Source organism: Vitis riparia, chromosome 6 (assembly GCF_004353265.1).
Source record: "Vitis riparia cultivar Riparia Gloire de Montpellier isolate 1030 chromosome 6, EGFV_Vit.rip_1.0, whole genome shotgun sequence".
In the NCBI taxonomy this organism is placed as follows: Eukaryota; Viridiplantae; Streptophyta; class Magnoliopsida; order Vitales; family Vitaceae; genus Vitis; species Vitis riparia.
The window spans coordinates 3,635,137-3,661,383 of NC_048436.1; the positions used below are offsets into that span (position 1 = coordinate 3,635,137).

The following is a 26,247-nucleotide window of genomic DNA, read 5'->3' on the forward strand; positions in this document are numbered from 1 at the left end:
CATCCAAAGACTCTTCTCCGCACCATCTATCCTTCCAAAAACGCACTCTTCTACCATCCCCCACCTTGAAAGCCATCCTTTTGTTGAACTCCAACCACCCTTTCCTAATCGTCTTCCAAAGCCCCACTCCATGACTCTCCCTTGAATCATTAGAGCACCAACCTCCATCTTCCTCCCCAAATTTCCTTACAATCACTTGTTTCCATAAAGAGTCTTGTTCCGAAGCAAATCTCCAACACCATTTTCCAAGAAGGGCCTTATTCAACCTAGAAAGATTTCTGATACCTAAGCCCCCATCCTTTTTCTCCATGCAAACAATGGACCAATTTACCAAATGCGGCTTACTTTGAGAAACTCCTTCCCCCCAAAGAAAGTCTCTTTGAATCTTTTCCAGTCTTAGGCTCACCTTGCGGGGAATGATAAATAAGGACATAAAGTAAATTGGAAGGCTAGAGAGAGTGCTCTTTACCAAAGTCAACCTTCCTCCATTGGACAAATACTGTCTCTTCCACAAAGCGAGCCGCTTTTGAAATCTCTCCTCCACTACATCCCAAACCTGGGATGATTTGAAAGCAGCTCCCAAAGGTAGCCCTAAATAATAGGAGGGAAGAGAACCCACTTTACAACCCAAAACCCTAGCCAAGTCCTCAAAATTAGGAACCACCCCCACTGAAATCAGTTCACTTTTGTGAAGATTGATTTTTAGCCCAGAAATCGCTTCGAACCACATAAAAACCCAACTTAAGACCTCCACATGCTCCTTGCTTGCATCACAAAAGACTAGTGTGTCATCAGCAAATAAAAGATGAGAAACAACCACACCCTCACCTCCCCTCCCACCAGCCATGAAACCCTCAAGATAGCCTCCTTGTAGAACCCTCTTCAATATAGAAGACAACGCCTCCATTGCTATAATGAAAAGGAAAGGAAAAAGAGGATCTCCCTGTCTTAGGCCTCTAGAACTTTGGAAAAAGCCTACTGGAGAACCATTGAGCAAAATTGAGAAACGGATTGAAGAAATACACCACCTCATCCAATTCACCCATTTAGTCCCAAACCCCATCTTATCCAAGATTGCTAATAGAAAGCCCCAATTCACATGATCGTACGCTTTTTCAATATCCACCTTGCAGATAATTCCACCCTTTGCACTTTTTAGTCTTGAGTGTAAGGCCTCATTTGCTATAAGGACAACATTCAAAATTTGTCTACCTTCCACAAAGGCATGTTGGGAATTCAAAATGACATTTCCCACCACTCTTTTCAATCTATTAGCCAGAACTTTAGCTAGAATCTTGTAAAGACTCCCCACTAGGCTTATAGGACGAAAATCCTTCAAATCATCTGTACCCCCTTTCTTAGGAATGAGAACAATAAAAGTGGAATTTATGCTTCTCTCAAAACGATCAGAACTGTGAAATTCAGCAAGAAAGCCCATAACTTCGTGCTTGACTATATCCCAGCAAAATTGCCAAAACGCCAGAGTAAACCCATCCGATCCAGGGGCTTTATCCCCATTCAAACCAAAGACTGCAGCCTGGACCTCTTCCACCGAAAAGACATCCTCAAGGAGCCCTGCCTGGTAATATTATTAATATCAATCATCTCTTTGATTTACATTGATTAACCTATATAGGTTTCTCTAAAAAATCCAAAGTCTACTAGGACTCTAATAACCTATTATGATTCTAATTCTAATTATAACTTCCAAAGTCTACTAGGATTTTAATAACCTATCATGATTCAAATTCTAATTATATTATAACTTAACTAGCTAATCCTAATTAGACTCCAAAAAATATTAATCCTAATTTAATTCAAACTAATACTAATCCTACTTTAATTGCAACTAATACTAATTCCCTTTCTTGATATATATCTTGGAGATTCATCCTCATCAATCATACTCATGTACCATCATGGTGCAGTTTCTTCAAGTTTTGTGGCCTTAAAATTTTTGGTAAGATTCTTGTTCATGGGTGACAAAGGCCACCAAGATAAGTAACCCCAAATCTTGAGACGCAATGCTTCTAACTGATAAGGAACCTTTCAGTTGGGACACTAAGCCATGCCTTTAGGACATGTTTCATTAATGAAGTTCTTAACTTACCACTTCTTCATGGATCTGTTGTTATCCAAAGGGGCCTTTACTTAGAGTGAAGGATAGGATGGATGCTTTGAATTGTGCTTGGACCAATTTCTATTTTCTGGTGATTGGGAGGTCCACTTCTCTTTCATATTTCAATTGTTACTTCTAGAACTTGTGTTTGACCACTCACCTATCTTGCTCGATTTTAGGGGGCTCATAGAGGGTAAGGCATTCTTCAAATTCAAAAACATGTGGAGGATGGGTAGAGGGCTTTGGTGAGCTAGTCAAGGCTTGGTGGCAAAGTTATGAGGTTAGGGATAACCCTAGTTCTTTGTTTGAGATGAAGTTGCAAGCTTTGTAAGGTAACTTAAAAAAATGGAACAAAGAGGTTTTTGACTATGTGTCAATTTGCAAAGAGATCACTTTGGAGAAAACAAAATTTTAGGACAACAAAGGAAGGGAAGGTCCTTGTCTGAAGAAGACAAGTTTCTTCACTCTATGGCAAAACATAAATATAGCCATTTAGCAATCATGGAGGAAATTTCATGGAGATATAAATCAAGGGTTTTATGAGTTAAGGTAAGGGACAAAAACAAAAAGTACTTCCATCGGATGGCCAACACTCACAAGAGAGCCAATCTCATAAGCAAGCTTAAAGTGAATGGAATTTGGCTTTCAAAGGACATAGATTTGAAGAGAGGAATCTCAAATTATTTTCAGTCCATGCTTGAGAATACCCATCTAAGGAGACCTAAGCTAGAGGGAGATCTATTCAAGCTCAGTCAAAGCTCAAAATGTTTGGAAAACCCCTTTGGGGAGGAGGAAGTGGTAGCCTCTCTTTTAGAGTTGGGAGGCGATTAAGTGTCAGGTTTATATGGTTTCTCCATGGCATTTTGGAAATTTTGTTGGCCTATAGTGAGCAAGGAAGTGATGGAGATTTTCAAGGGGTTCTACTTGAAGGAAACTTTTAAGAGGAGTCTCAATGCCACATGTTTGTTTCTTATTCCTAAAAAAGGAGTGGTTTGAAGATATTAAGGACTTCGGGCCGGTTAGCCTTGTTAGGAGCCTTTGTAAAATCCTAGCCAAGGTTTTAGTGAATATACTAAAAAAGGTGATTGCCAAGGTGTGTCAAGGAATCATAATGCGCTTGTGGAGGATAAACAAGTTCTTGATGCAATTTTGATTGCTAATGAGACTAGCTTCGAGAAAAAGAAGCTCTAGAGTGGGATTGGTGTGTGAGCTAGACTGGGAAAAAGATTATGATCACATGAATTTGAACTTCCTCCTTTTAGTCATGGAGAAAATGGGTTTTGGTTCAAGATGGTTGAGGTGGATTCAATCATGCATTTCTTTAGTGAGAATGTTGGTTCTTGTTGGTGGCGCTCCAATGAAGTTCTTTCGAAGCTATAGAGTTTTAAGGCAAGAGGACCCTCTTTCCTTTTATCTGCTTATTCTACTTATGGAGGCTTTTAGTTGTGTAATCTCTAAGACTGTTTAAGAGGGTTTTTAAAGTGGCTTTAAGTTTGAAGGTACAACTGTTATAAGTGTGGATGTCTCCCATTTTTTGTTTGCAGATGATACCTTGTTTTTTTCTCGAAGACCAATGTTAACCAACAGAAATATTGGAACTGGACTCTTCTATGTTTTGAGCTCATGTCAAATTTGAAAAGGTTGCAAAAGAGTGAGATAATTCTGATTGGTGAAGTGAAAGTTTTGGACATTTGGATTCTTTGTTTGGGTACAAGGTTGGAGGGCTTTGTTCCATCTATCTTTGTTTGTGTTGGGTGCTTCTCGTAAGTCTTGTGTAATACATGATTTAGTTGAGGAAAGGTTTAAAAGAAGATTGGCGCCTTGAAAGAAACAATATTTATAGGGGAGGAAGATTGAACCCTAATAAAAAGTAGCCTCTCAAGCCTTTCCATATACCTCATGTCCCTTATTGTGATACTTAGGAAAGTAAGGGGAAGGCTAGAAAAACATCAAAGAGATTTCTTATGGGATAGTCATTTTGAAGAGAGAAAAATGCACCTCGTGAACTAGAGGATACTGTAAGGGTAAGAGGAATAGTGGTATGGGGATTTGAAAGTTGGATGTTCTTAATAAAATGTTGTTAGGAAAATGTTTGTGGAGATATACCCTTGAGTATGATTGCTGGTGGAAAACTATAGTCCAAGGCAAATATGGAGAGAGAAGGTGGGCGGGTGGCCGGGGGGGGGGGGGGGGGTGTTGTGTACTCTAGAGGGAGAGAAGCTTTCGGCATGGGTTTATGGAAAACAATTAGATAATGGGAAGAATTCAGCCATGGGACCTCTATTTTGGTTAGGAGGGGCCTCGAAACCAAATTTGGGTTGGATAGGTGGATGGTGTTCCCTTTTGTTTAGGATTGCCTCTAATAGCAATGTAATAGTAGCTGACTTATGGACAACAAGGTGAGCGTGCTAGGGAGGGAGAAGGCTCTTGGTCCCCCTTGTATAGAAGACATTTTCAAGATGAGGAGCTTTGATGCAAATCATGGAGCTCATCCACAAGGTGAGTGTGCTAGAGTAGGGGAGGATATCTTACTTTGGAGGGAGGAAAGGACGGGGACATTCTAAGTGAAATACTTCTATAACTCCTTGCATGATGAGAATCAAGCCATGTTTCCTGCCAAAGAAATTTGGTACAAGAGTTTTTTTTTGCTTGGGAGACCACATGGGAGAAGATCCTAACCATTGATGTTCTTATGAGGAGAGAATGATTGATAACCAATGGATGTAGTCTTTGTAAAGCTGGTGAGAAATTAACAAACCACATCATTATCCATTGCAAAAGAACTAAAAAGATGTGGGACATGTTGTTATCCTTCTTTGGGCTTCGATGGGTATTTCCAAATTCTTTGAATGAGCTCCTTTTGGGTTGGAAGGTGAAAGGCATGGACAAAAGGTGGAGGGTGTGAAGTATGGCCCCTCTTTGTTTAGTTTGGTGTGTGTGGCGGGAAAGAAATAGATCTTCAATGGGGTAGAGCTCAACAACCTTAAGCTACAAGAAACCCTTATTAGGTCTCTCTTATGGAATGGTATGGAATCTTGTTGGGGAGGGATTGTGCTTCTCTGTCGGACTTTATTGATGATTAAGATTATAGATGGTGGTTGATAGTTGTTCTTGTATTTGGTGTCTCTTCTTTTTTGTCTAGGTGGCTCCTTTTGTATACTCTGTGTACATAGTGTTCCCCCTATTTTTGATTGGTGCTTTTAATATACCTTTTTGTTTGCGTATCCAAAATAAATAAGTAAATGAATAAATACTTACCACTTCTTCATGCATCATCTTACAGATTTGGGAACTGTTGAGCAATAGTGCTAATCCATGCTTCCAATCAAAGAAGAAAGTGTCATGGCCATGGAAGTACCAAAATCTTGCTTCATCACCTGCCCTAACTTTAATCTACTTTTATCTTGCAACATATCCAAGTAATTTCATGATTGTGTTTCATGAAATCCTGCTATACTCACCACTACAATTTCCTGAACCAACATAGTCAGTTAGTGGAGCTCTCTATTCATGGTTATGAGTGAGTTTTTTTTTCTTGTTCCTACTGAACGTTACTTTTACTAGGCCTGGCTTAAGTTTCTTTTCTTCCAAAACTTTTCAAATCGTCTATTTTGTTTTATTTTTTCTTGGTGCTTATTATGCAGTCCCATATATTATATGTGAAAAGGGTGGTCCCTTGACTGAATGTAGTCCAACGTATTTGTTCTAGTAGACTTTAGCCATGACTTCTTGCAAACTATATCTTATGTTGTTAGTTTTCCATTGAACATAGTCTTCTATATAACATGCCTAAAACAGAACCAGTAATACGTTCATACTTTTGATCTCTGGCCTTGTGCAGCATCTTTATGAGTCATTTGAGGAAGAACCTGGATTTTTCCAGTTTGCAACAGCAATAACATCAAATGATCTTGAGGAAATACAAAAATTCCTTGAAGCTGCTGTTGATACCAGGTATCTATATGATGTTTTTAATGTTCTTCACTGGAGCTATGAACCTAGTACGTATTTTTTGAATTAATCTTTATATTGTCCACGTTATTTCTTTTAAAGACTATGTGCTTCAAGCTAGCTTGATTAAGTCAGGCCATAACATCCAGAGCAGAAGGCTGTGTGACATGCAGCAATTGACTTAATTCTGCTGAAACCCAGATAAAAAGTATAAGCAAGTCTGCTGGAGAATAATGCAACTGGAAATACTTCATATTCTCTAGTACAAACAATGCCTCAACTGTACTAAAAAAATGGACAGACTTACCGATATCTAACTATATAACATTTGCCTTCTTTTCTCCCACCTAAGATTTCTTACCTTCCCTTTGGCATCCCACCGCCTAACCCTTGTACTAGGGTTTTGGGTTTTTGTTAAACCTCAACATCTCCTAGATATATTACAGCACCGTTGCAAACTGACAAATAAAGAGTGGATGTAATCATGTAATTACTCTGAACCTGTTGCAACAAAATTGTCTGAACTTATGAATTTAACACTCATGACATGAGCAATTTTCAACCCTTTAAAGATTTTCCTTTTTACCTTTTTATCAAGGAGTTGTTTGTTTTATCAAGTCTTAGAGCAAGTTGCTTAAAGATTTAAGATAAAAGTGAAAAAAATTACATTTTCCATTAAGACAATTATTTTAGAAAACGTTATAAGGAAAAAAACAAGTTTTAAAAATGACATTGCAATCGCTGGTTGAGGCATATATTGTGCTAGCACCAGTTTTATTCTAACCAGATTATATTTTATTCTTGAATATGAAAGGCGTTTTGGAAGTTCATGATGACTTTTTGGGGAAGTGTCTAGATGAAAGTTGGAGCGTAGTCTCGGTTATTGAGAAAACACCTGAAGTAAAGATGCTTTGAGAATAGTTTTTCCCTTAGTTCTTTTGAATTTAGTGATAGGCTTGCTCTTGGGGTGGAGTTTTATATGGTTATATGTTGGCATAAAACTTATTTTGAAGAGGCTTTAGCAATTAGGAAATGGAGAAGCTAATCTGCATTTTGGGAGAATTAGTGCAAATAGCAACTCCTTTATGGCAGATTAAATAAGGCAAACATTCTGGTCTAGGGGGTGTATAGGTGGATCTGACTTTATTTTTATAATTAAAATATCCATCAGTTCTTGAGTATGACACTGCTATTACTCACTTCCTTAGGAAAATGATTCAGGCTTCCCAGCGTCAATATAGGTGGTCTGCCTTTCTGTTTTTCTTTTTTTTGGGACAACCAAATCACGAGATTTTCCTGTAATGGAGAGTGGATACATTATGATTGATGGTTGTGCTAGGATGACAAGGAGTTGACCTTTTGCTTTCGGTTTCCCTTCATCCATTCAGACTGGCTTGTATACTGCTTTTAATTTCATGGGATTCCTTAATTATTCAATTTTTGCATGGCATAGCATTGCCTTTGACTCCACAATAAGATGGGTGGGTCACTACCGTCTGCAGTTTTTTACTTAAATGTTATGTATGTGCTCAAGCGATTAAAATTGTTCTGATGTCATTAAGATAGTTAACTTGTCATTTACTGCATTAATTGTTGTGTTGTTGTGTCATCAATTCATTTTAACTTGCAGTTGTGAAGGCTTGATCATTAAAACATTGAATGGAGATGCTACATATGAGCCTTCAAAGCGGTCACATAACTGGCTAAAATTGAAGAAAGATTACATGGAGAAGTAAGGGCAGAATAACATTTCTTTTTCAGATGAATTCTGATTTAAGGTTCTGTGACTGCTACTTATAGTATTGATGGTGATCTGCAGTATTGGTGACTCGCTTGATCTAGTACCTATAGCTGCTTTCCACGGTCGCGGGAAACGTGCAGGTCTATTAACAGAAATCACTCTTTCAGAGGAACAAATGTTTCCTTGCATGCAGTTGATATTACCTGCTTGCTCAGTTTTAGTCAACCAAGTGCAGCCATGAATTTGATTATTCTTCGCATTGGTTGCCTTAAATCTCTCCATTTATTGGATATCCATCCTATTCTTCTTATTTCCTGAACTTCAAAATTTCATATTTGTGTCACTGATTGTATAATATTCATCTATAGGTGTCTATGGTGCCTTCCTCCTTGCTTGTTATGACAGCAATAAAGAAGAATATCAAAGCATTTGTAAGATAGGTAATTTTCTTTCAACCTTTTAATGGCTATTGGTTTCTTATTTGCAGATACTCATAAAATGAACAATGTGTGAATTTCATGTCATGATGGATAGGCACTGGATTTTCTGAGGCAGTGCTTGAAGAACGCTCAGCCAGTCTTCGTTCTAAAGTGATTTCCAGACCAAAGGTAATCTTTCTTTCTTTTCTAGTGGAACCACCAATTTGTGTATGTAGAACTCCATATACGATTTTACAAGCTGATTCTAACATTCAAATAATTTCCAGCCTTACTATCGGTATGCTGATTCAATTGATCCAGATGTATGGTTTGAACCCACTGAGGTAATAATTATGGTTTTACTTGTGTGTGAATATCTTCTTTTTTTCACTACCTTCTATATCTGTTTTTTCCTTTAAATTTCTTGACTCGTGAGACAGGACTTGTGAGTGTAGTTGTTTTCTCCATAATCTACATCCAGCATCACCTTTTGACATGAATACTAAATCCCCTATTTACTTGGAGAATACTAATGCAAGTCAATAAATGTCATCTTTAATTCTTAATCCAATTTGACCAATCTACTGAGCAATTTTAGCTATGCTAATTCTTGCCTGAAAACCTTGTTTATCATCTCAGTTGAGGTCAATTGTTAAAAAAATAAGGTTCTATAGGTATTCCCTTCTGGTTTTTGTTCTGGTTCATTCTGGTTAGTAATCTGGATGAATAAACATCTGATCTCGAGACATGGCATTTGATCATCAGAGTGCATATGTTATATTAAATGTAAATATAAAGTAATTCTTTTGCAGGTTTGGGAGGTGAAAGCTGCAGACTTGACCATTAGCCCTGTTCATCGTGCTGCAGTTGGAATAGTGGATCCTAACAAGGTTAAATATTTGAAGGCGCTTTTATGTATTTTCTTAAAAAATATAAGTTGGCTTTGTTCATATATTGCAAATGACAGGTTGACTTACTTTACCTCGTTCATGTGCTTTCTTTTCAATAGGGTATTTCTCTTCGGTTTCCACGTCTGGTTCGCATTCGAGATGATAAGAATCCAGAGCAAGCGTCGTCATCTGACTTGGTAAGAAGTAATTACAATTTCCTTGTGTCCTTTTCTTTGTGAAGAAGGAAACCCGAGAACTATTCATGTGCTTTTCTTGTTGGGGTCATTTGTTTACTGATTTTCTTTTTGGAACTCCAGGTTGCTGAGATGTATAATGGCCAAAAGCTCAATCACCAGTCCAATCAAGATGAAAATGAAGAAGACTGATGGAACAAATTTACCATGTTTCAATTCTTTCTGAGGTGATTTTTCCTCGTGGAAGTGAAGATCTCTAGTCTCATACCCAGTCAAGCAGATAGTGGGTTGTTTGCCATTTTTGCCATTAAAGAACACGTGCCTCCTGTACAACAGTGCAGGACCCCAATGCTGAAGATGTACTGAATGTATTGACGCTATAAAATTTCCTGTCTTCCCATCTGATGTAAAATGAATTTTAAAGAAATTCAAGTTTGGCAAGACATCCGTGGATGATCCTAATTTTTGCCAAAAATTCAAATACTAGTGGATCTTCATTTTCTAGCAACATACCGAAATTCGTGTTTCAAATTATAAGCGATGTGTGTTAAATGCATCTTAAACACATTTTGGAGGATGGGAATTGTCAGAAACTGACTTTGGGGTAGCTGGCAGAGGGATACATGCGGGAATCAATCATCACATGAACATGGAGTAGTTGGTGCTTCTGTATGCAAGAGAAATGCATCTAAATTTTGAAGGGAAGATGCACTGTCTCGTCAAAAACATCTTTTTCATTCTTTCGTTGGTTTTTGTTTCTGCATTAAATGGTGTAGGTTATATGTGAAATCAAGGAATACACGTGGTACACATTCTGAAGGGAGTTGGGTGTAGGCAGCAAGCAGGAAGTGGAAGGGTGGTCATGAGTCATGGGGGACATCACGTGAATGCATACGCATTCAGCGGGGGTTTTGGGGGTTGTGATGACTGATGAGGGTATGGATTCATCTGGAAAATAGAATGGCTGAATTATGGTAGTGGTCAAAGTGTAATAGGACAAAGGGTGGATTGGGCTTATGGGCGGTAGATTTTGGGTCAAGGAGGGGGGGAGAAACGTGATCCAAGTCTCTGTGCCGTGTGGACTACACCTTTCCCACATGCTCTTTGGATTTCTTTTCCCCTTTGCCTCTGCAAAGTCCATCTGATCTCTAATGCCAACAGGCATGTTTCCATCACTTGTTTCATTTCTCTTTCAATGCCGCCTGTTTTAAAACGGTTATTCCTCATTATGATTACATGGATCATATTTGACTTGTTGATTTTCACCAGTTTTACATGATAGCTGTTGGAGAGACATCCGGTAAAAAATTTTGCTTTTGTTGAACGAATTTATTAATTTCATTGGGGTGAATATCCATCCGCAGGCGGATGAGCAGCCACAAACTGAAACAGGAGTTGTCTTGCACTGATTGCAAGTGAAACATCTTCCCAAATCCCTGTTTGCATGCTGGGGAAAGCATAGAGTTAGATCCTTCAAACACCCAACCCATGTACTACTTTAATGAATAAAAAAATTCTATGTTCTTTGCAAGGTAGGTGTGACTTGTGACTTGTGAGACACATTCCATTTAGTAGAGCAATTTAAAAACCTATCATTAGACTGCTATGTCTTAATTACAAGAGACAGTGTAAAAAATGCTGACTCGTCGGACGCCATTGGATGAGAAGAATATTGACATGTTTGAGTGACAGAAATAAAATCTAAAACAAACAAAATGTCATTTGGAATTAGTGCTTAAGCGTTGGAAGGAGGAAATGAGCCCAAATTAAGTGACCTTTGAAAAGGCTAAAATAACGACCTTTAAGATATCAAATGACTGGAATCTAAATCCAGCCCACAAATCAAATCAACTAAAAAAACAAATGAAAACACGTCCTGAGATATTCTGAGAGGCAAGAATCACAAGAAAATACTAGTGGGGGTTGAGATGGTGATGGCCCAGTGTGACACAAGTAGTGGCAGCATCCTTTTAAATTGTCATCTGGTATACTCATGCCGGAAAACCAGGGGACCCAACCCTTTTCATTTGCATTGGCCCCCAACGCAGTGATATAATATCATTGGGGGCCTTCAATCTTAACCCTACATGGCTCCACTTTTGCTAGAAAAAGTTTATATGCTAAATAGAGGTGGAAACAAGTTGTATTTGTACGAAGGAGTTAAAGGAAAGAAAAATGATTAGAGAAACATGAGATGAGACTTACAATAATCATACATCACACTAGCAGTAGATCCCGATTCCGATTTGTGGGATCCACTGGGCCCGACAAGTAGGGCTTCAGGCCCTTCTGGTTGTTGGCCACACTCATCCCTCAATCTCAACAACTCCATACCCAAATCTCAAAGCTTTTGATGTGATCTTTCACACCTCACTCTCCCTCTCTCTCTCTCACACACACATACAGAGCTAAATATCAGAATTACATGTTACATCTTAGCACTAATTTTTGGAGAAATCAACCCCCTTTTCACATCATGCTGGAAAATTGAAGTGTAAAGGAAAATTAAAAAAAAAAGAAAAAAACAGAGCAAATCTCCAATCAGAACACTGGCGGAAAAGCCTGAAACAATGGTCTTCTCTGCTTCTCTCACTTGTCTCTGCTTCTAGTTAAATTCGACATCTTTTCTAGGACAAACTTCTGTACAATGCTAGATCAATCTCATACCCATCTGGCAGTTTCAGTTTCACTAACCTTTAATGGTGTTTAAATGGGATATAAATATTAAATTATAAGGATTACTCTCTGTGGTGGTGGTCAAGGGAGAGCAACCCTTTGGTACTTGGTTTCTATGGAAGTGTCGGAGTCTTCACATAGAGCCCTTTTCCGATCAACTCTACCACAGTTGATGTTGTTGTTGTTGGGGCTAGAATTGATCAGAGAGTCTTGGTGGAGCAGTGGTTGTGGTGGTGGTGGTTGTGAAGGAATGGTCACAGGTGGGATCTCAAAAGACTCCAGATGCGGTGGTGGGTGTCGCCACTGAGGAAGCGGTCCGGCCAGCAAAAGGGTCTGAAGGAGTGGACCGGCTTTCATCACTGCCTGGAGAAGCTTCCCTTTTTCAGGCAATGGCTTATCGGACACCAATTGCAATGCTGCTTCTGGCATAGATGGTGGTTGTTGCAATTGTGGTGGTGGGGGCGGCGGCGGTTGCTGTTGAGGCAATTGTGGGGGCGGAACCGGGTCGATGACCGGAGAAGAAACAATGCTTTCTTCACAGTCCGAAGAGGAAAAACCATTGTTGGAGTCAATGCCTCTTCTGGGTTCATCCTCAATGCTAGAAATCCCAGAGAGATTAGCAGTTTGTTGATGCTGCTGATGAAGCAGGATTTTCTCAAGGAGGAGCCTGTGGCACTTGTCCTGAGCTTCATCCCTTTCCCTGATTGTCCTGGTAAGAAGATCTTTAAGATGTGCCAATTGATCATCCCTCCTCCTTAGCTCCTCCTGAGCTGCTAGCCTCATGGTTTCCAGCTCCAGAGTTGTACACACAAGAGAATGCTTCAGCTCCTCCATATTCTGCACCATCAAAACTAACACACCATTATACTCGTGAAAATCCACACCTCAGACTGCAAACACATGACCCCCATTTCACACAACCCACAAAACAAAAATGCGAAAAATTGAAAACCCCCATTTCATATTCACCCCTGAACATTACACAAAAGAAGAAGAAGAAAAAGAAGAGGAGGAGGAGGAGAAGGAAGCATTAACTACCTTGCCTTGGCAGTAGTAAGCCCAATTAAGCAGAGGAGTGAGGCGCTGATTGTCCATAATGTGAATGAGTGAAGGCTCTCAAGTGAAAGGAAGATGGATCTTGGAGTGGTTCTTGCAGCTCTTATAACCAAGTGAAGCTCTTGTAATTACTGTTATCTTTTTCCCTTTTGGCTTTTATCCACCGCCTGCTTTTCTTACTGACAAGGCCCCTATAGCTATGGGGGTTGGAGGTTGGACTCGATATTCTACTCACTCTCTCTCCATGTCTCTCTCTGCATATGCCTGCGCCGGTATTCACAATCCACCGCTAAAAGCGGGAGCTCAACCTCTCTTCACTCTAGTTTTGAGATAATAAAATCATTTTATCAATAAATTGAAAAAAATATATAAAAAATAAAAAATCTACAAACATAGTATGATCTCAAAAGGTACCTCAGCAATGAACCTTTTGAACATATGTAATATCATAGTATTGGAGGAAGTTAAGGTTTATTTTCCTACGTGGAAATTTTGGTCACGTGGGCTGCTCATTGAGTAAGTCCCAAGCGATCCTCATTGGGGTTAATTGTTGTTTTACTAAGAAAAAATGCATGAAATCATTGGATTTTTTTTAATAATAATTTTTTTTAACCATAATACCAGCCATGGTAAAGTTGTGACCTACCCATCATTATTGGATGCTTATGGGGCCATGCCCGAATAGTGGCTGCCCGCAAGAATATCCCAAGAGGTATGTTTAGAATTAATCAATGACATTTTTTTTATTATAATATAAAGTCATTATACTACTTAGATTATAGTATAATCTAAAGTCATATCACCACTAATTTGAAAATGGAATTAGGTAAGATTCTTGCTATTCACTTAGAAAATCGAGAGAATTTTTGTTTTCTTTGCTTAAAATATTTTCCCTCCAACGAATAATCTATGTATTATCATATTGTCATGCCCCGTGTTTTAAATTTTTGTTTTATCTATGGAATTTCTTGGAACATTCAATTTAATAGTAAAAATGGTATGGTTTTATTTGATTTAAGAAACAAGGATTACATTGAAGAAATTTGATTATCATTCAAGTGGACGCGTTCCTTTAATAAGGTTAGAAATTATAATATATATTGAAAAACTTTAATGGAATCTTGCCCAACCTTTTGCTTATAAGTCATTGCCCGTGCCCATTCTTTATCTCATATGATTAAAAATTTTAATTAAAAATGATATTTTTCCCTAAAAGTTGTAGAAATTTATTTTTTATTTTTTAAAAGAAAGTGTAATGCAAGTAAAGCTATTTTACTTTAAAATGAAATGAAAATAGTTGCTTTATAAGAAATAGAACTTTTCAAAAGACATAACAACCCTTCTTTTATTTTATTTTTTATTTTTACAACATAAAAATGGACAAGTATGTTTGGAAACCCTAAAAAATGTCTTTATTAGGGTAGGAAAACCTTTCAGAGAGACAATCATTTTTCATAATGGATTTTTACATGGTTTGGAGAGGTTGTCAAACTCTAATGAAAATAACATTATTCCATATGAATGAGCCCAAAAAGCCCCACAATTCAAATGTTTTAAGTTTAATTTAAAAACTCTTGCTATGAATGGAAAAAGTTGAATCATCATTTCATCTTTGATTCAGAGGTTAAACAAAGCAAGGCCTGCATGTGCCCCCCTCATGGCCACCAAAGTAGCCTACCCAATTTCAAAAGGCATTTCCAAGCATAGGAAACCTTCAATCAGAGAGCTCTTCTCCTTCTTTTTTGACTTGGAACCAAAAAGAGTTAGCTAGAAATTCTTGGATATGTATGCATTGAATCCTTCATGCCCATGGTAGATTTCAATAGTTTAATTTGCTAACCTACAAAAGAGGCATCAACCCATTACAAATTTCATATGCATTGACTCAAAATGCCCTAGTTCCGTTAGTCAAGAAAGGGGGGTGGGAAATCAAATTTCCCCACCAAGACAGCACCCAAATTAAAGAAAATATGAGAGAGACCCATTGGAAGTTTGGAACACCAAAGTCCTCCTTGGAAGAAAAGATGAAGGCTTCCATTGGACTAGTTCTAAGACTCTCCCCACTAGGCTTCACCTACATCTTCATGTCCTTTGCTTGGTGGACACGTGGATGATGCGACGTTTTAATTTAAATCAAGGGTTGTTAGTTTAACATAATTGGATGGTTGGTGACTGATTATAGAAGATGGTGTAAGTTCAAACCATGGAGGGTAAAACTTTTGCAAAAAGGGTGGGGAAAATCCAAAATAATAACAAAGTAAAATGGGCGCCGCGCCTTTAAGTCCCATCCATGGTGTAAACCCCTTTTTTCCCCTTCTTCTTCTTCTTCTTCTCCCTTTTTCTTTTCCGGCGCTCTCATTTTACCCTGCATCTTTGGTCTGCCTTAGAAGGTGGCGACTGCAATGGAAAGTCCTGAAAACCCACTTGCCCTAGGGTACCCCGGGTTACAAATCATAAACAGACGTGGACATGGAGGTTAACTAAACATGCAGTGACTAGGGGAAATAATTGTCTGAGTTTTGAAGACTGTAAAAAAACTAGCTTGATTAAATGCTAGCTAGTCAGATTTCTTTGACGCAAATGGATTGGATGGATTAATTAATTGGTGGGGGGAGGAGGGGGAGGTGATGGTGGGAGTCCACATTGATGCATGGGAGAGAGTACAACTATAATGTGATGTTGAGGTAGTGTGTAGTGTAATATATTGGATAAGGGCATGAGTCATAAGTCATAAGCAATAACTCCGTTTCACGTCTCCTACGACTTTGGTGTCCTCCATGTCCCGAACAAATACAACAACCCCCACTAACCACACCTCCTTCTAACCCTATATATTATACTTTAGGATATATCATATGCATGCTTATTATTACTATTACTATTACTATTATTATTGTTAATAACGCCCATAAACGCATTATCATTATTATGTTTATAGTTAATTGGATCTTATAATAAAGTTAGTAGCTTCCTTGGTCTTCCTTTTTCATACACCATTTTGGCACAAGAATAAACTTGGAAAGAGAAAAAAGTTAAAAGGGATTTTATGTGAAAAAAAAAAGAATTCGAAAGAGTATAAAACTTTCAATAATTTTCATTATAATTATTTTTTTCATAGCCAATGAAAAAAATTCTCATTTTTTTTATTTTTTATTTTTGCTTTCATTTTTTTTTTCCTCCAAATCTAGACGGAGGAGTAAAACACTTTTAAATAAAGCAAATTAAAGGCCTAAAAAAATATTTATATTTTTCATGAGATTGGGCAAAAGGTGCCTTTGGACAAATGCTTATACCAAGATATTTTTTGAGTTGCAAATTTTTTCCATGTCAAATCAAAGTCTATTCTTTCAACTTACCTACTAAAATTAAAAAAAAAAAAAATTCTACTCCATTAAATGAGCCACAATAAGGTTTATGAACATTTAAATAAATATCTCATTTTTAAAATTTTAAGTTAATTTCATTTACCTTCTCTAAGACATTGATTAAAAATACATGATCTGCATTGGTTTAAAACTTTATCAAATATTTTTCCTATCATTTTAATTTTTAATTTTCACCCACCTCATTTCTTATTCAAAATAAGAAAGATATTTGATGAAACTTTAAACCTATATAAAAATTAACGGTATTTAATCAAAACTTTAGAAAATACTAATGAAATTAACCCATTATAAAAAAGCTCTTGGAAAATGTAAATTATTATAAATTCTACCCTATAGGGCCCACCCCATGAATCATTTTCAATATTCCTTTTCCTTCACAGGTATCCCTAGTAATTATAAAAATATAATCACAATAAAGGGATAAAGATAGAGGGTGAGTGTAACTAGACTAAGTTAAAAATACATAAAATAATTAAGGTAAATTGTCATGACATGCAAAAGGGGGAGACAGGGAAAATCATTACAAGATCACTTTAGCAACATATCAATTCATTATACTATAATTGTAGTTATTTTTTTAATACAAAACATATCCATCAATAAGGTAGAACCATTCAACCATATAGTCCTCAGTCCACCACTCCTTTTCGGTGCAACCCTTCTCCACGGACTTTTCACTCAATTACCCCACTTTTCTGTATCATATTATTTTATTTAATGTTAAACCAATATTTATATGTACGTTTATTTCAAAAGAAATATCTCTTACTCTTACTCTTACACATCGGGATAAAGAATGACAGTGGCGTCTTTTCATGGTCACTTTTAACGCCCTCTCTAGGTCCAATGTTATGGCTGTGGACCAATTGGGAACATGGTCTGAATTTGTGAGCCCCTTCAAACTTTTCAACAAATAATATCATTAAAACCCTGGACAAGCCTATTTTCCTTGTCATATATTAGATCCCCTAATTTTCTAAACATGTGTTTTAAATTTTAACCCATACTATTATTGAATAATTTTATTAATTTAAAATTTTATATATGTGGTATTTTAAAATGGTATTAGATTTTGGGCTTGTAAATGGTTTGAATCATAACGGATTGATTAAAGAGCACGGGTGTTAAATTTCAATATAGTTGTAGAAATTTTTTGGAATTATTGTAACGTTAACATACCACATAAAACCCAAGTGCCAAAAGTCTATCGAAAACATTGAAAAAATGAATATTTTTATGGTTTTCTGAAATTATGATCCTGTTAGACCTTATCGATCAATATATATGAATTGTTTAATGGGATTTTAGTAAAATTATTTTTAATTTATAATCCTTCTACCAATAATATTTTATTAGAATTGCTTCTACCGAAAGATGAGATATTATTTAAATATAAAAATATTATTATTTTTTAGTATAAAAAGAGTAGTAAGGAAGAGTTCATATGTATGGTTATAAAAACTCTCTTTTATCCTAAATAAGATAATACAATGTAAATGTTTTTCTAATCATTTTCCTTTACAAATGGGATTTATATTCTTAATTTTCTTAGATTTGTTTTTTTTGGTAAATCCACTTGGAAGATGTAGTCACGTGTGACATGAAATGCAAAATGACACACAACTGGACAAAATATCTAGTAATCCAAAAACATTGAGATTTGTGATGGCTTGGCATAGAAAATCTAGAGGAACCAATTTTGTAATTAAAAAAAGAAGGAATAATAATAATAAAAATGGAATAAAAGTGGAGGTTGATAACATGATAATAATTGAGGCTACGTGGAGGTGGAATATACCTAATTCACTTTGAATACATGGACGGGTAGTGGATTAGTCGCCAATGTGGGGTCATAACGGCTATTACCTGTCGGGTACCCCATAAAAAACATTAAAAGAAAAAAATAAAAGAATCATGATGCCAACTTTGTTCAACCGTGTGGGTCCCAGTTCTCTGTTGATTTGGCCTTTTAGGTCTTAGGTGGGTCGTCACTTCATTTCATGTCTTGGATTCCCAACTCGACCTTTTTTATTAATTATAATTTAAAAATAAAAAAATAAAAAAAGGAAAGGAAAGGAAGACGGTGAAAAGCTGCTCTCTCTGCAGTCTGCACTGCTACCCGACCTTTTCCAATTTTGTTTTTGGGGCTGAGAGGGTCCGGTCCGTGTGCTCACGCGGCTTTGGGTCTCGAAGTGTGCAGAATGATGGGGGATTTTGTCCTTTAACCAATGGCACTTGCATAGGAGGAGGGAGGAGGGTAATTAGTAGTTATTAGTTAAAGTAAAAGCTGGGTTTGTGTCCCTATGCCTTGCCTAGTTGGAATTGGTGAGGTAGGATAATAGGATGATCAAAGTTTTGGGGATTGGGATTTGGTGGTTGCATGGATGGTGGGTTTTTTGGAATATTTGGTCAGATATAAAATGATTGTTTCATGATATCTTATTTAACTTTTTGCAATGTTTTTTTTTTTTTTAAAAAAAAAATGTTGAGAGTATTTTATTTAATAACTTGAAAATGACTTAGGAAGAAAAGTGTCAATGCCTAAAACAAAATATAATGTTTTAAAAATCATTTTAATTTGTCAAAAGTGGTGGGAATTGAAGAAGATGAAGAAGGCGGGAAGAATTAGGATGTGGAGAGTATAGTCTTATAGATAGGATGGTTTGATCTCTTTCAAATCATTTTACTTTATAGCTTGAAAACATGTTGAAATACATATATTTAAATACAAGAAAAGGACATCGATATCATACCCATTCAGGCTTCACACTTTTGGTGGAGAAGAGTGGCCCACACGGTTAGGGTGGAATGCAATCCAGCTAGTTGTAGGGAAACTGTGTAAAGACTTGTGAGGCCACATCCTCTGAGGAATTGAGCGGGGGTTGCTGGTCCATTCAACTCTCTCTCTACCTTTCTATCTTTGTCGCACAAAATTCTTGACTTCTAATGCCATTTTTCTATTCTTTGCTCCATGGCTATCGGCGGAGCTCTAGCTGCAACCCAAGTTCAGTTATTTTCTGGATTGGGCTTTGCTGGTCCACCTCAAAGCTGATCTTTAAGTGGGGTTGGGCCTTTTACAACTCGGGCCCATTTGTTTGGTGGATTGGGCATGGGAATGCTCAGCCATATCAGCTCTGCTGAAACCAGGACACACTTGCAGACACGTTCACCATTCTTCCTGAATATGGGAAAGAAAATATTCCATTGTTGGAAGTCATATCAGTGGTAGCGAAACCAGGACAAAAACAATGGACGTAGAAACAGGGATACAATTTAGCAATGATCCTTGTGCGTATTGACAGCTGCCTTGGAGAATAATATGCAGATGTATGAGTTGGCCATGTTTTGGCGTGTTGTGATATACGTGTGAGGATGCGGCGTCTTAGAGTGTAAGTGGACAATTTCTATTTCATAAGAAGCAGGTCATTGTAAATGTGATCAATGCGCCGCCCTTGACCAGATGTGGAAGCCCTGAATGAGTGTTCAGATTGAGCTTCCAATCCCATGTCCTACCCCGTGGAATTTCTTTATTAAATAAGAACTGGTTGCATATAATGAGATGAATAATACATGAACATTCCAAAGTAAGGGATGAGGCTGGTTTCCTACTTCTTACTTTAAAAGGATCATCAATTTCACACAGAGAGCTAAAGTTCACAATTATTACACCGAATACAAGAGAAATTTCACAGCTATCACCCAATTGTCTCAGCAAAGCATAGGAAACTTCGATAACCTTACAAATACGACCATAGGAAATGCATAAAGCGGAAAACCAACTCGTTCTTATAACTGACTTATGATCAAAAGGCTGATGCCTCCATCTTTTCGAAAAAGAGGCCAGAAGGTCCTCCCTCTGGAAGCAAAGCCAACATAACAGGGCCTTTGGCACCCACTTCAACAGGAAAGAAACCGGTGTTGGAATTTATATCAGTTTTGACGAAACCAGGACAGACGCAATTTATGAGGAGACTTGGGTATGATTTGGCAACAATCCTTGTGTAGGCATTCACGGCTGCTTTGGAGATTGTATATGCAGATGTCTGAGTTGGCCAGCCTCTGTCATGTAACCTGTCCTCCTTAACATCATTGAGGAATTCATTCACTATCTCATCTAATCTCTCTGCTGAGAGTACATCAACATCATTTAGCTCCATTCTAACCCTTTCATTGGAGACAAACTGATAAAATAAGGAAGAACTCTACATTAATCTTAAGAGTAATGGAAATGCTAGACATGACTAATGCATTATAAACGTTGAATTTGGTTTTAGAATTTCCCCTTGAAGGTGAAATTACATTTACATACCTCAAGCTTTCCAAGACCTGCAGACACATTCACAATTCTTCCTGAATTTGATAGCAGAAGGCATGGAAGAAGGGCCTCAGTCACTGCTCTGGTACCATAGTAGTTTGTTTTTACACTTTCTTCAGCCAACTCATAAGTTTGCGTTAAGACTTTACTCACCGATTCTGCTACATTAGCATCATTCTACAACATTGAAACTATATTGAGTCATTGATTCTATCAGACTCTGTCCTCTTTAAATTTAGAAATGAAACAAAATTATTCATTTCAATATATGGTTGATAGACACATTGATAATGAGCTTAGACTTCCTAGTTATGATTTTTCAAGAGAATGTAATAACATACCTTACTATCCTCAAGGTTTAAGGTCTTAAATGCTTCCCAGTCGATAATGGCTCCACTAACCCCTGCATTATTCACCTGCATGAAATTTTGATTTCATATTGCTAATCAATTCAGAATCCCTCCGATTCTCCTAATATGCCAAAAATGAAGGGCAGCTTACCTGATTTTCATTTTCTTGAATTCTCAAATTTGCGTTTATTGTTAATATCATAGTAAAATGAAGTAAGGCAACAAGAAATGTTTCTCTACATGATTAAAATGTTTTTGCTTTGCTTCCTGATTGAGGTATAAAATTTTCAGGATCCTCTAAGTTAGGTATCATACTAATCTCAAAGTCGCGAAACCCTAAGAATTTTTTTTCCATAGCAGAAGGAAAATGAGTAAAAAAATGTCCTTCCAAAAAGGGTTGATTCCTTACTAAAATATCAAGCTTCCCATAACGGGTCACAATGAATTTTGCCAAGGTAGTGATACTCTTGGCATCCATCACATCAAGCTGATGAAAAACTACATTAGACAGGCTAGATTCATGAAGCTTTGCCACAGCTTCAAGACCCCTCTTCTCATCTCTAGCTGTTAATACCACCATGACTCCATTAGAAGCTAACTGTCTGCATATCTCTAATCCAATTCCTTTACTTGCTCCGGTTACAAGCGCACATCTGAAAACCAAAAATAAATAGTAATTAAGAATAGGCAAGTGCCTTTTTATTCTCAACAGCTATGGGTTGTAGTTTACAACTTGTAGCTCAAAAAAAGTATACACCTCATCGTCGCTGAATCTGAGATGGTTGATGCCATTTTCTTTTGAATCAGATGGGGAATGTTAGGATCAACTGAACAGTTCTCCAGGTTCTTTTTAATGCCCACCTCTTGGCAATGGTGATCTCCAACACAGTAATTCTCACCCTTCTCCAAAGTCAACCAATACAGTATTCATTTCACCTTTATATCAGTGTCTGTCCATCAATTTTATCCTATTTCTGATTCATTTGACTTGGGTAAGCTCTAAAGATTCATTTCACTTGGGTAAGCACTATAGAGATATATTTGAGCTATGAGGGGATACCGGGTGTAAAGAAGGGTTTTTCTCAATACTACGGTAATTTAAAAAAGTTATACTTAAATTATTGTAGTAGAAGAAGTTATTACAAATATATGGTAGTTTTTGCCACCTAGGAGAGAGGAGATAGGAGAGAGGAGACAGGGTGAACGGATAATTTTTTTTAAAACCAAAATCATCTTTTCAAATTTCAAAAGGCGAAATCGTCTTTTTAAAAGACGATTTTAAAAAAATTTCAAAAGGAACTTGTCTCTTCAAGAGACGAGTTCCCATGGAAAAAAAAATTCTCAAAACAATTCCTCATCTCTTTTTTAAATCTTTTTGTTTTAAATTTTTTTTTTCCATGGGAACTTGAGGAATTTTTTTTTTTTTTTTTTTTTTTAATTTGGGAATTAAAAAAAAAAAAAATTTTCCATGGGAACTCGTCTCTTGAAGAGACGAGTTCCCTTGAGGATTTGCTTTTTGTTTTTTTGTTTTTTTTTTATTTGGGATTTAATTTTTTTCTTCCATGGGAACTCGTCTCTTCAAGAGACGAGTTCCCTTGAGGACTTGCTTTTTGCCCTTTTTTTTTTTTTTTTAATTTGGGAATTAAAAAAAAATTAAAATTTTTTTTTTCCATGGGAGTTCCCTTGAGGATTTTTTTTATTTGGGAATTTTTTAAAAAATATATATATTTTTTTTTTCCATGGGAACTCGTCTCTTCAAGAGACGAGTTCCATTGAGGAATTGTTTTTTTTTTTTTTTTTTTTTTTTTTTTTTAATTTGGGAATTTTAAAAAGAAAAGACGAGTTCACTTAAGGAATTGTTTTTTTCATGGAAAAGAGACGAGTTCCCTTGAGGAATTTTTTTTTTTTTTTTTTAATTTAAGAATTTATATATATATATTTTCATGGAACTCGTCTCTTCAAGAGACGAGTTCTTGAGGAATTGTTTTTTTTTTTTTTTTTTTTTTTTTTTTTTTTTTAATTTGGGAATTTTTTTTATAAAAATATATATATTTTTTTTCATGGAACTCGTCTCTTGAAGAGACAAGTTCCCTTTTGAAAAGTTTGAAAAGATGATTTTGGTTTAAAAAAAATTTATCCGTTCACTCTCTCTCCTCTCTCCTATCTCCTATCTCCTATCTCCTAGGTGGCAAAAACTACCATATATTTGTAATAACTTCTTCTACTACAATAATTTAGGCATAACTTTTTTAAATTACCGTACTATTGAGAAAAACCCGTGTAAAGAAAGTAACATAGATAAGAAAGGAAGATAACAGAAACTGAGAAAGTAAAGTGATTTTCTATTTTATTTTTCTCTCTTTCTTTATTATGTTGTTTACAGAGTAATATATATAGTAGACCTAACTAACAAATTCTCTAACAATAATAGAAAAAACCCAATGAGCATATGACACGTGTACATCTTGTAACCATATGAAACTATCTCTTAACATTCTCCTTCAAACTTAACGTAGAAAGATTTTCTACTTTGAGTTTGTTTCTTAGATTTACAAACTGGGTGCTTGAGATAGCTTTCGTTAAGACATCTGCTACTTGATCAATGGAAGGCACATGTTGGACTGAAACCTTTCTTTGCAAAACCTTTCCCTTTACAAAATATAAATCCAATTCAATGTGTTTTCTCATGGCATGTAATATTGGATTAGCAACAAACATAACAATGCTAAGATTATCACACCAAATAACTGGTGGTGTATTCAAAGTGATTTTAATTTATGAGAGAAGAGATAGTAACCAAGTGATTTTTGCAACCAAACTAGCTAGGCTTCTGTACTTTGTTTTTGTACTTGATCTAAATATAGTATATTGTTTCTTTGACTGCCAAGTGACTAAATTTGAACCAAAATATGCACCAAATCCTGAAGTTAATCTTCGGTCATTAGGATCAAAGGTCCAATAGACATCACAAAATGCTACAAGATCAAGAGTAGGAGACTTTCTTAAATGTAATCCATGATGAAGAGTTCCTTTTAAGTATCTGAGAATTCTTTTGACTATTTTCCAATGAGATTCTAATGGAGCTTGCATCTATTGACAAACTTTATTAACACTATAGGCAATTTTAGGCCTAGTAACCCTTACATATTGCAAAGCTCCTACAATTGATCTGTACAACTTCACGTCCTGAATTGATTCACTTCCATAGCTTGAAAGTTTCTGTCCACTGGTCATGGGAGTAGAAATAGGATTGGCACCTTCCATTTTGGCTTTGCATAATAGACCAGTTATGTATTTTCCTTGAGAAAAGTGAATACCTTCAGTAGTATGCTTCACTTCAATCCCTAAAAAATAGTTGACTTCTCCAAGATCTTTTAAGGCAAACTCTCTATTTAAACTGGTAATGAGATGCATCACAACTTGTTCACTACTACCAGTGATTAGAATGTCATTTACATACATAAGAATATAGGTAGAATGACTTTTTATCACACGAATGAACAAAGACTGATCTGACTTGGGAGAGATAAATCCAAAGGAATATAGGGTTGCACTTAACTTTTCAAACTAGACCCTTAGTGCTTGTTTTAAGCCATATAAAGCTTTATGTAATTTGCAAACAAGATGAGACTGGTTATGCTGAACAAATTCAGGAGGTTGTTTCATAAAAACTTCATCATGCAACACTCCATTCAAAAAGGCATTGTTAATGTCTAATTGATGAATTAACCAACCTTTAGACAAAGCTATAGTAAGCATACCTCGAATAGTTGCAAGTTTAACAACTAGATAGAAAGTTTATGTGAAATCAAAACCAGCAACTTGATGAAACCCTTTTGCCACTAACTTACCTTTGTACTTTTGAATTGAACCATCGGGGTTTTCTTTCACTTTAAATACCTATTTGCAGCTAATAGGTGTTCTTCTAGGTGGTAATAGGACTAAGGACCATGTATTATTCTTCAGAAAAGCCATCAATTCATAAGTCATTGCTTGTTTCCAATGATGTACGCATAAAACTTCCTGAGCACAAGTAGGTTCACATGTGGTAGCCAAAACCTTTGGTTTAAAAATTTCAGCTTTAGACCGAGTGACCATAGATTGAGTATTTTTGTAAGGTTGCATTGGAACAAAAGCTAAATCTTATTGTATTTGGTCCTGTGAAAGAGCTTTATGACCAACAACATTGTCATAAGTATTAGTATCTAGAAGAGAGACAGTAGGTGCTGAAGCATTAGTATTAGATTGGACAATTTCTGGATGAGTAAAGCTACCAAAGGAAAAAATTATTGGGGGAGTAGCAGAATGATGAAAAGAGGGTGAGATAGAATTAGATAAGGATGACTAAATTTTGTGAGCAAAAGGAAATGAAGACTCATTGAAAATGACATCTTGAGAAATAATAATTTTGCCATTAGAATCAAGACATTTGTAGCCTTTATGATTGAGACTATAACCCAAAAAGGTACATTCAGTGGATTGGAATTGAAGCTTGTGTTTGTTATATGAATGAATGTTAGGAAAACAGAAGCAATCGAATATTTTTAAGAAAAAGTATTCCGATAGGGTTTTGAACAAAACTTCTAAAGGAGTTTTATGGTGAAGAACAAATGTTGAAAATCTATTGTTGAAATAAACAGAAGCTCTAAAGGCTTCATCCCAATTTTCATTGGGATTGAAGCAGATGCTAACGAGGTGGGACCATGTTCTACAATGGTTCTATGCCTCATTTCAGCCAAACCATTTTGTTCATGAGTATAAAGATAAGAATATCTACGAAGAATGCCATTTGAAGTTAAAAAATTTGTGAAAGCTCTATATTCTCTGCCCCAATTTGTTTGTATGACCTTGATTTTAAAACCTGATTGTTATTCAATTGAGTTTTGAAATTGAGAAAGGCTTAAAATGAATCTGATTTATGTCTAAGCAAGTAGATCCAAGAAAATCTTGAGTAAGCATCGAAAAAGTGAATATAGTAGTAATAACCACTAGAGGATTGAAGTGGAAAGGGGCCCCATAAATCAGAGTGTATAACTTGTAAGGGTTGAGTGTAAATAGTGTTAGAAAAAGAAAAAATAAGTCTGTGAATCTTGCCATAATAACAAGTTGAGCTAAAAGAAAACTGCATTTTATTAGGAACAGAAATATTG

At 36.4% G+C, this 26,247-nt stretch overlaps 3 protein-coding genes across 4 annotated transcripts in view; 1 reads left to right on the forward strand and 2 right to left on the reverse strand.

Annotated features, from left to right (window-relative positions):
- Positions 1-9,870, forward strand: part of LOC117916353 (DNA ligase 1-like) — a 36,187-nt gene extending 26,317 nt beyond the window's left edge. Inside the window, exons 9-17 of the mRNA XM_034832307.1 lie at positions 5,961-6,073; positions 7,701-7,802; positions 7,890-7,951; positions 8,180-8,251; positions 8,346-8,419; positions 8,518-8,574; positions 9,043-9,120; positions 9,240-9,317; positions 9,438-9,870. Coding sequence (XP_034688198.1) covers positions 5,961-6,073; positions 7,701-7,802; positions 7,890-7,951; positions 8,180-8,251; positions 8,346-8,419; positions 8,518-8,574; positions 9,043-9,120; positions 9,240-9,317; positions 9,438-9,506 — 705 coding nt within the window. The 3' untranslated portion in view covers positions 9,507-9,870. The remainder of the gene's footprint in view (positions 1-5,960; positions 6,074-7,700; positions 7,803-7,889; positions 7,952-8,179; positions 8,252-8,345; positions 8,420-8,517; positions 8,575-9,042; positions 9,121-9,239; positions 9,318-9,437) is intronic.
- Positions 9,871-11,474: 1,604 nt separating this feature from the next.
- On the reverse strand, positions 11,475-13,285 carry LOC117915623 (inverted formin-2-like). Of its 2 annotated transcripts, none has more exons than XM_034831235.1 (2): positions 13,029-13,285; positions 11,475-12,841 (listed from the first exon to the last, which is right to left on the reverse strand). In XM_034831235.1, the coding sequence occupies exon 2, from the start codon at positions 12,834-12,836 to the stop codon at positions 12,072-12,074; it is 765 nt and encodes a 254-aa protein (XP_034687126.1). In that variant the 5' UTR covers positions 12,837-12,841; positions 13,029-13,285; the 3' UTR covers positions 11,475-12,071. The 2 variants fall into 2 exon arrangements, with proteins under 2 accessions (XP_034687126.1, XP_034687125.1); XM_034831234.1 differs by having other exon boundaries at positions 11,475-12,827; positions 13,029-13,284.
- A 6,732-nt stretch (positions 13,286-20,017) lies between these two features.
- Positions 20,018-22,013, reverse strand: LOC117916897 (salutaridine reductase-like). The gene is made up of 5 exons (XM_034833112.1): positions 21,855-22,013; positions 21,507-21,750; positions 21,089-21,163; positions 20,742-20,924; positions 20,018-20,613 (listed from the first exon to the last, which is right to left on the reverse strand). Exons 1-5 carry the CDS (start codon positions 21,887-21,889, stop codon positions 20,236-20,238), a joined length of 915 nt encoding a protein of 304 aa, XP_034689003.1. The 5' UTR covers positions 21,890-22,013; the 3' UTR covers positions 20,018-20,235.
- Positions 22,014-26,247: the final 4,234 nt, after the last annotated feature.

Excerpts from the sequence above, each read along its gene's own strand:
- LOC117915623 (XM_034831234.1), bottom strand. The coding sequence starts at position 13,085 with ATGGACAATCAGCGCCTCACTCCTCTGCTTAATTGGGCTTACTACTGC. Across the intron at positions 12,828-13,028 it reads CTTACTACTGCCAAGGCAAG|AATATGGAGGAGCTGAAGCA; the intron begins GTAGTTAATGCT and ends TTGATGGTGCAG.
- LOC117916897 (XM_034833112.1), bottom strand. The coding sequence starts at position 21,889 with ATGGCATCAACCATCTCAGATTCAGCGACGATGAG. Across the intron at positions 20,925-21,088 it reads TAAACCTTGAGGATAGTAAG|AATGATGCTAATGTAGCAGA; the intron begins GTATGTTATTAC and ends TCAATGTTGTAG. Across the intron at positions 20,614-20,741 it reads CAGGTCTTGGAAAGCTTGAG|TTTGTCTCCAATGAAAGGGT; the intron begins GTATGTAAATGT and ends TTATTTTATCAG.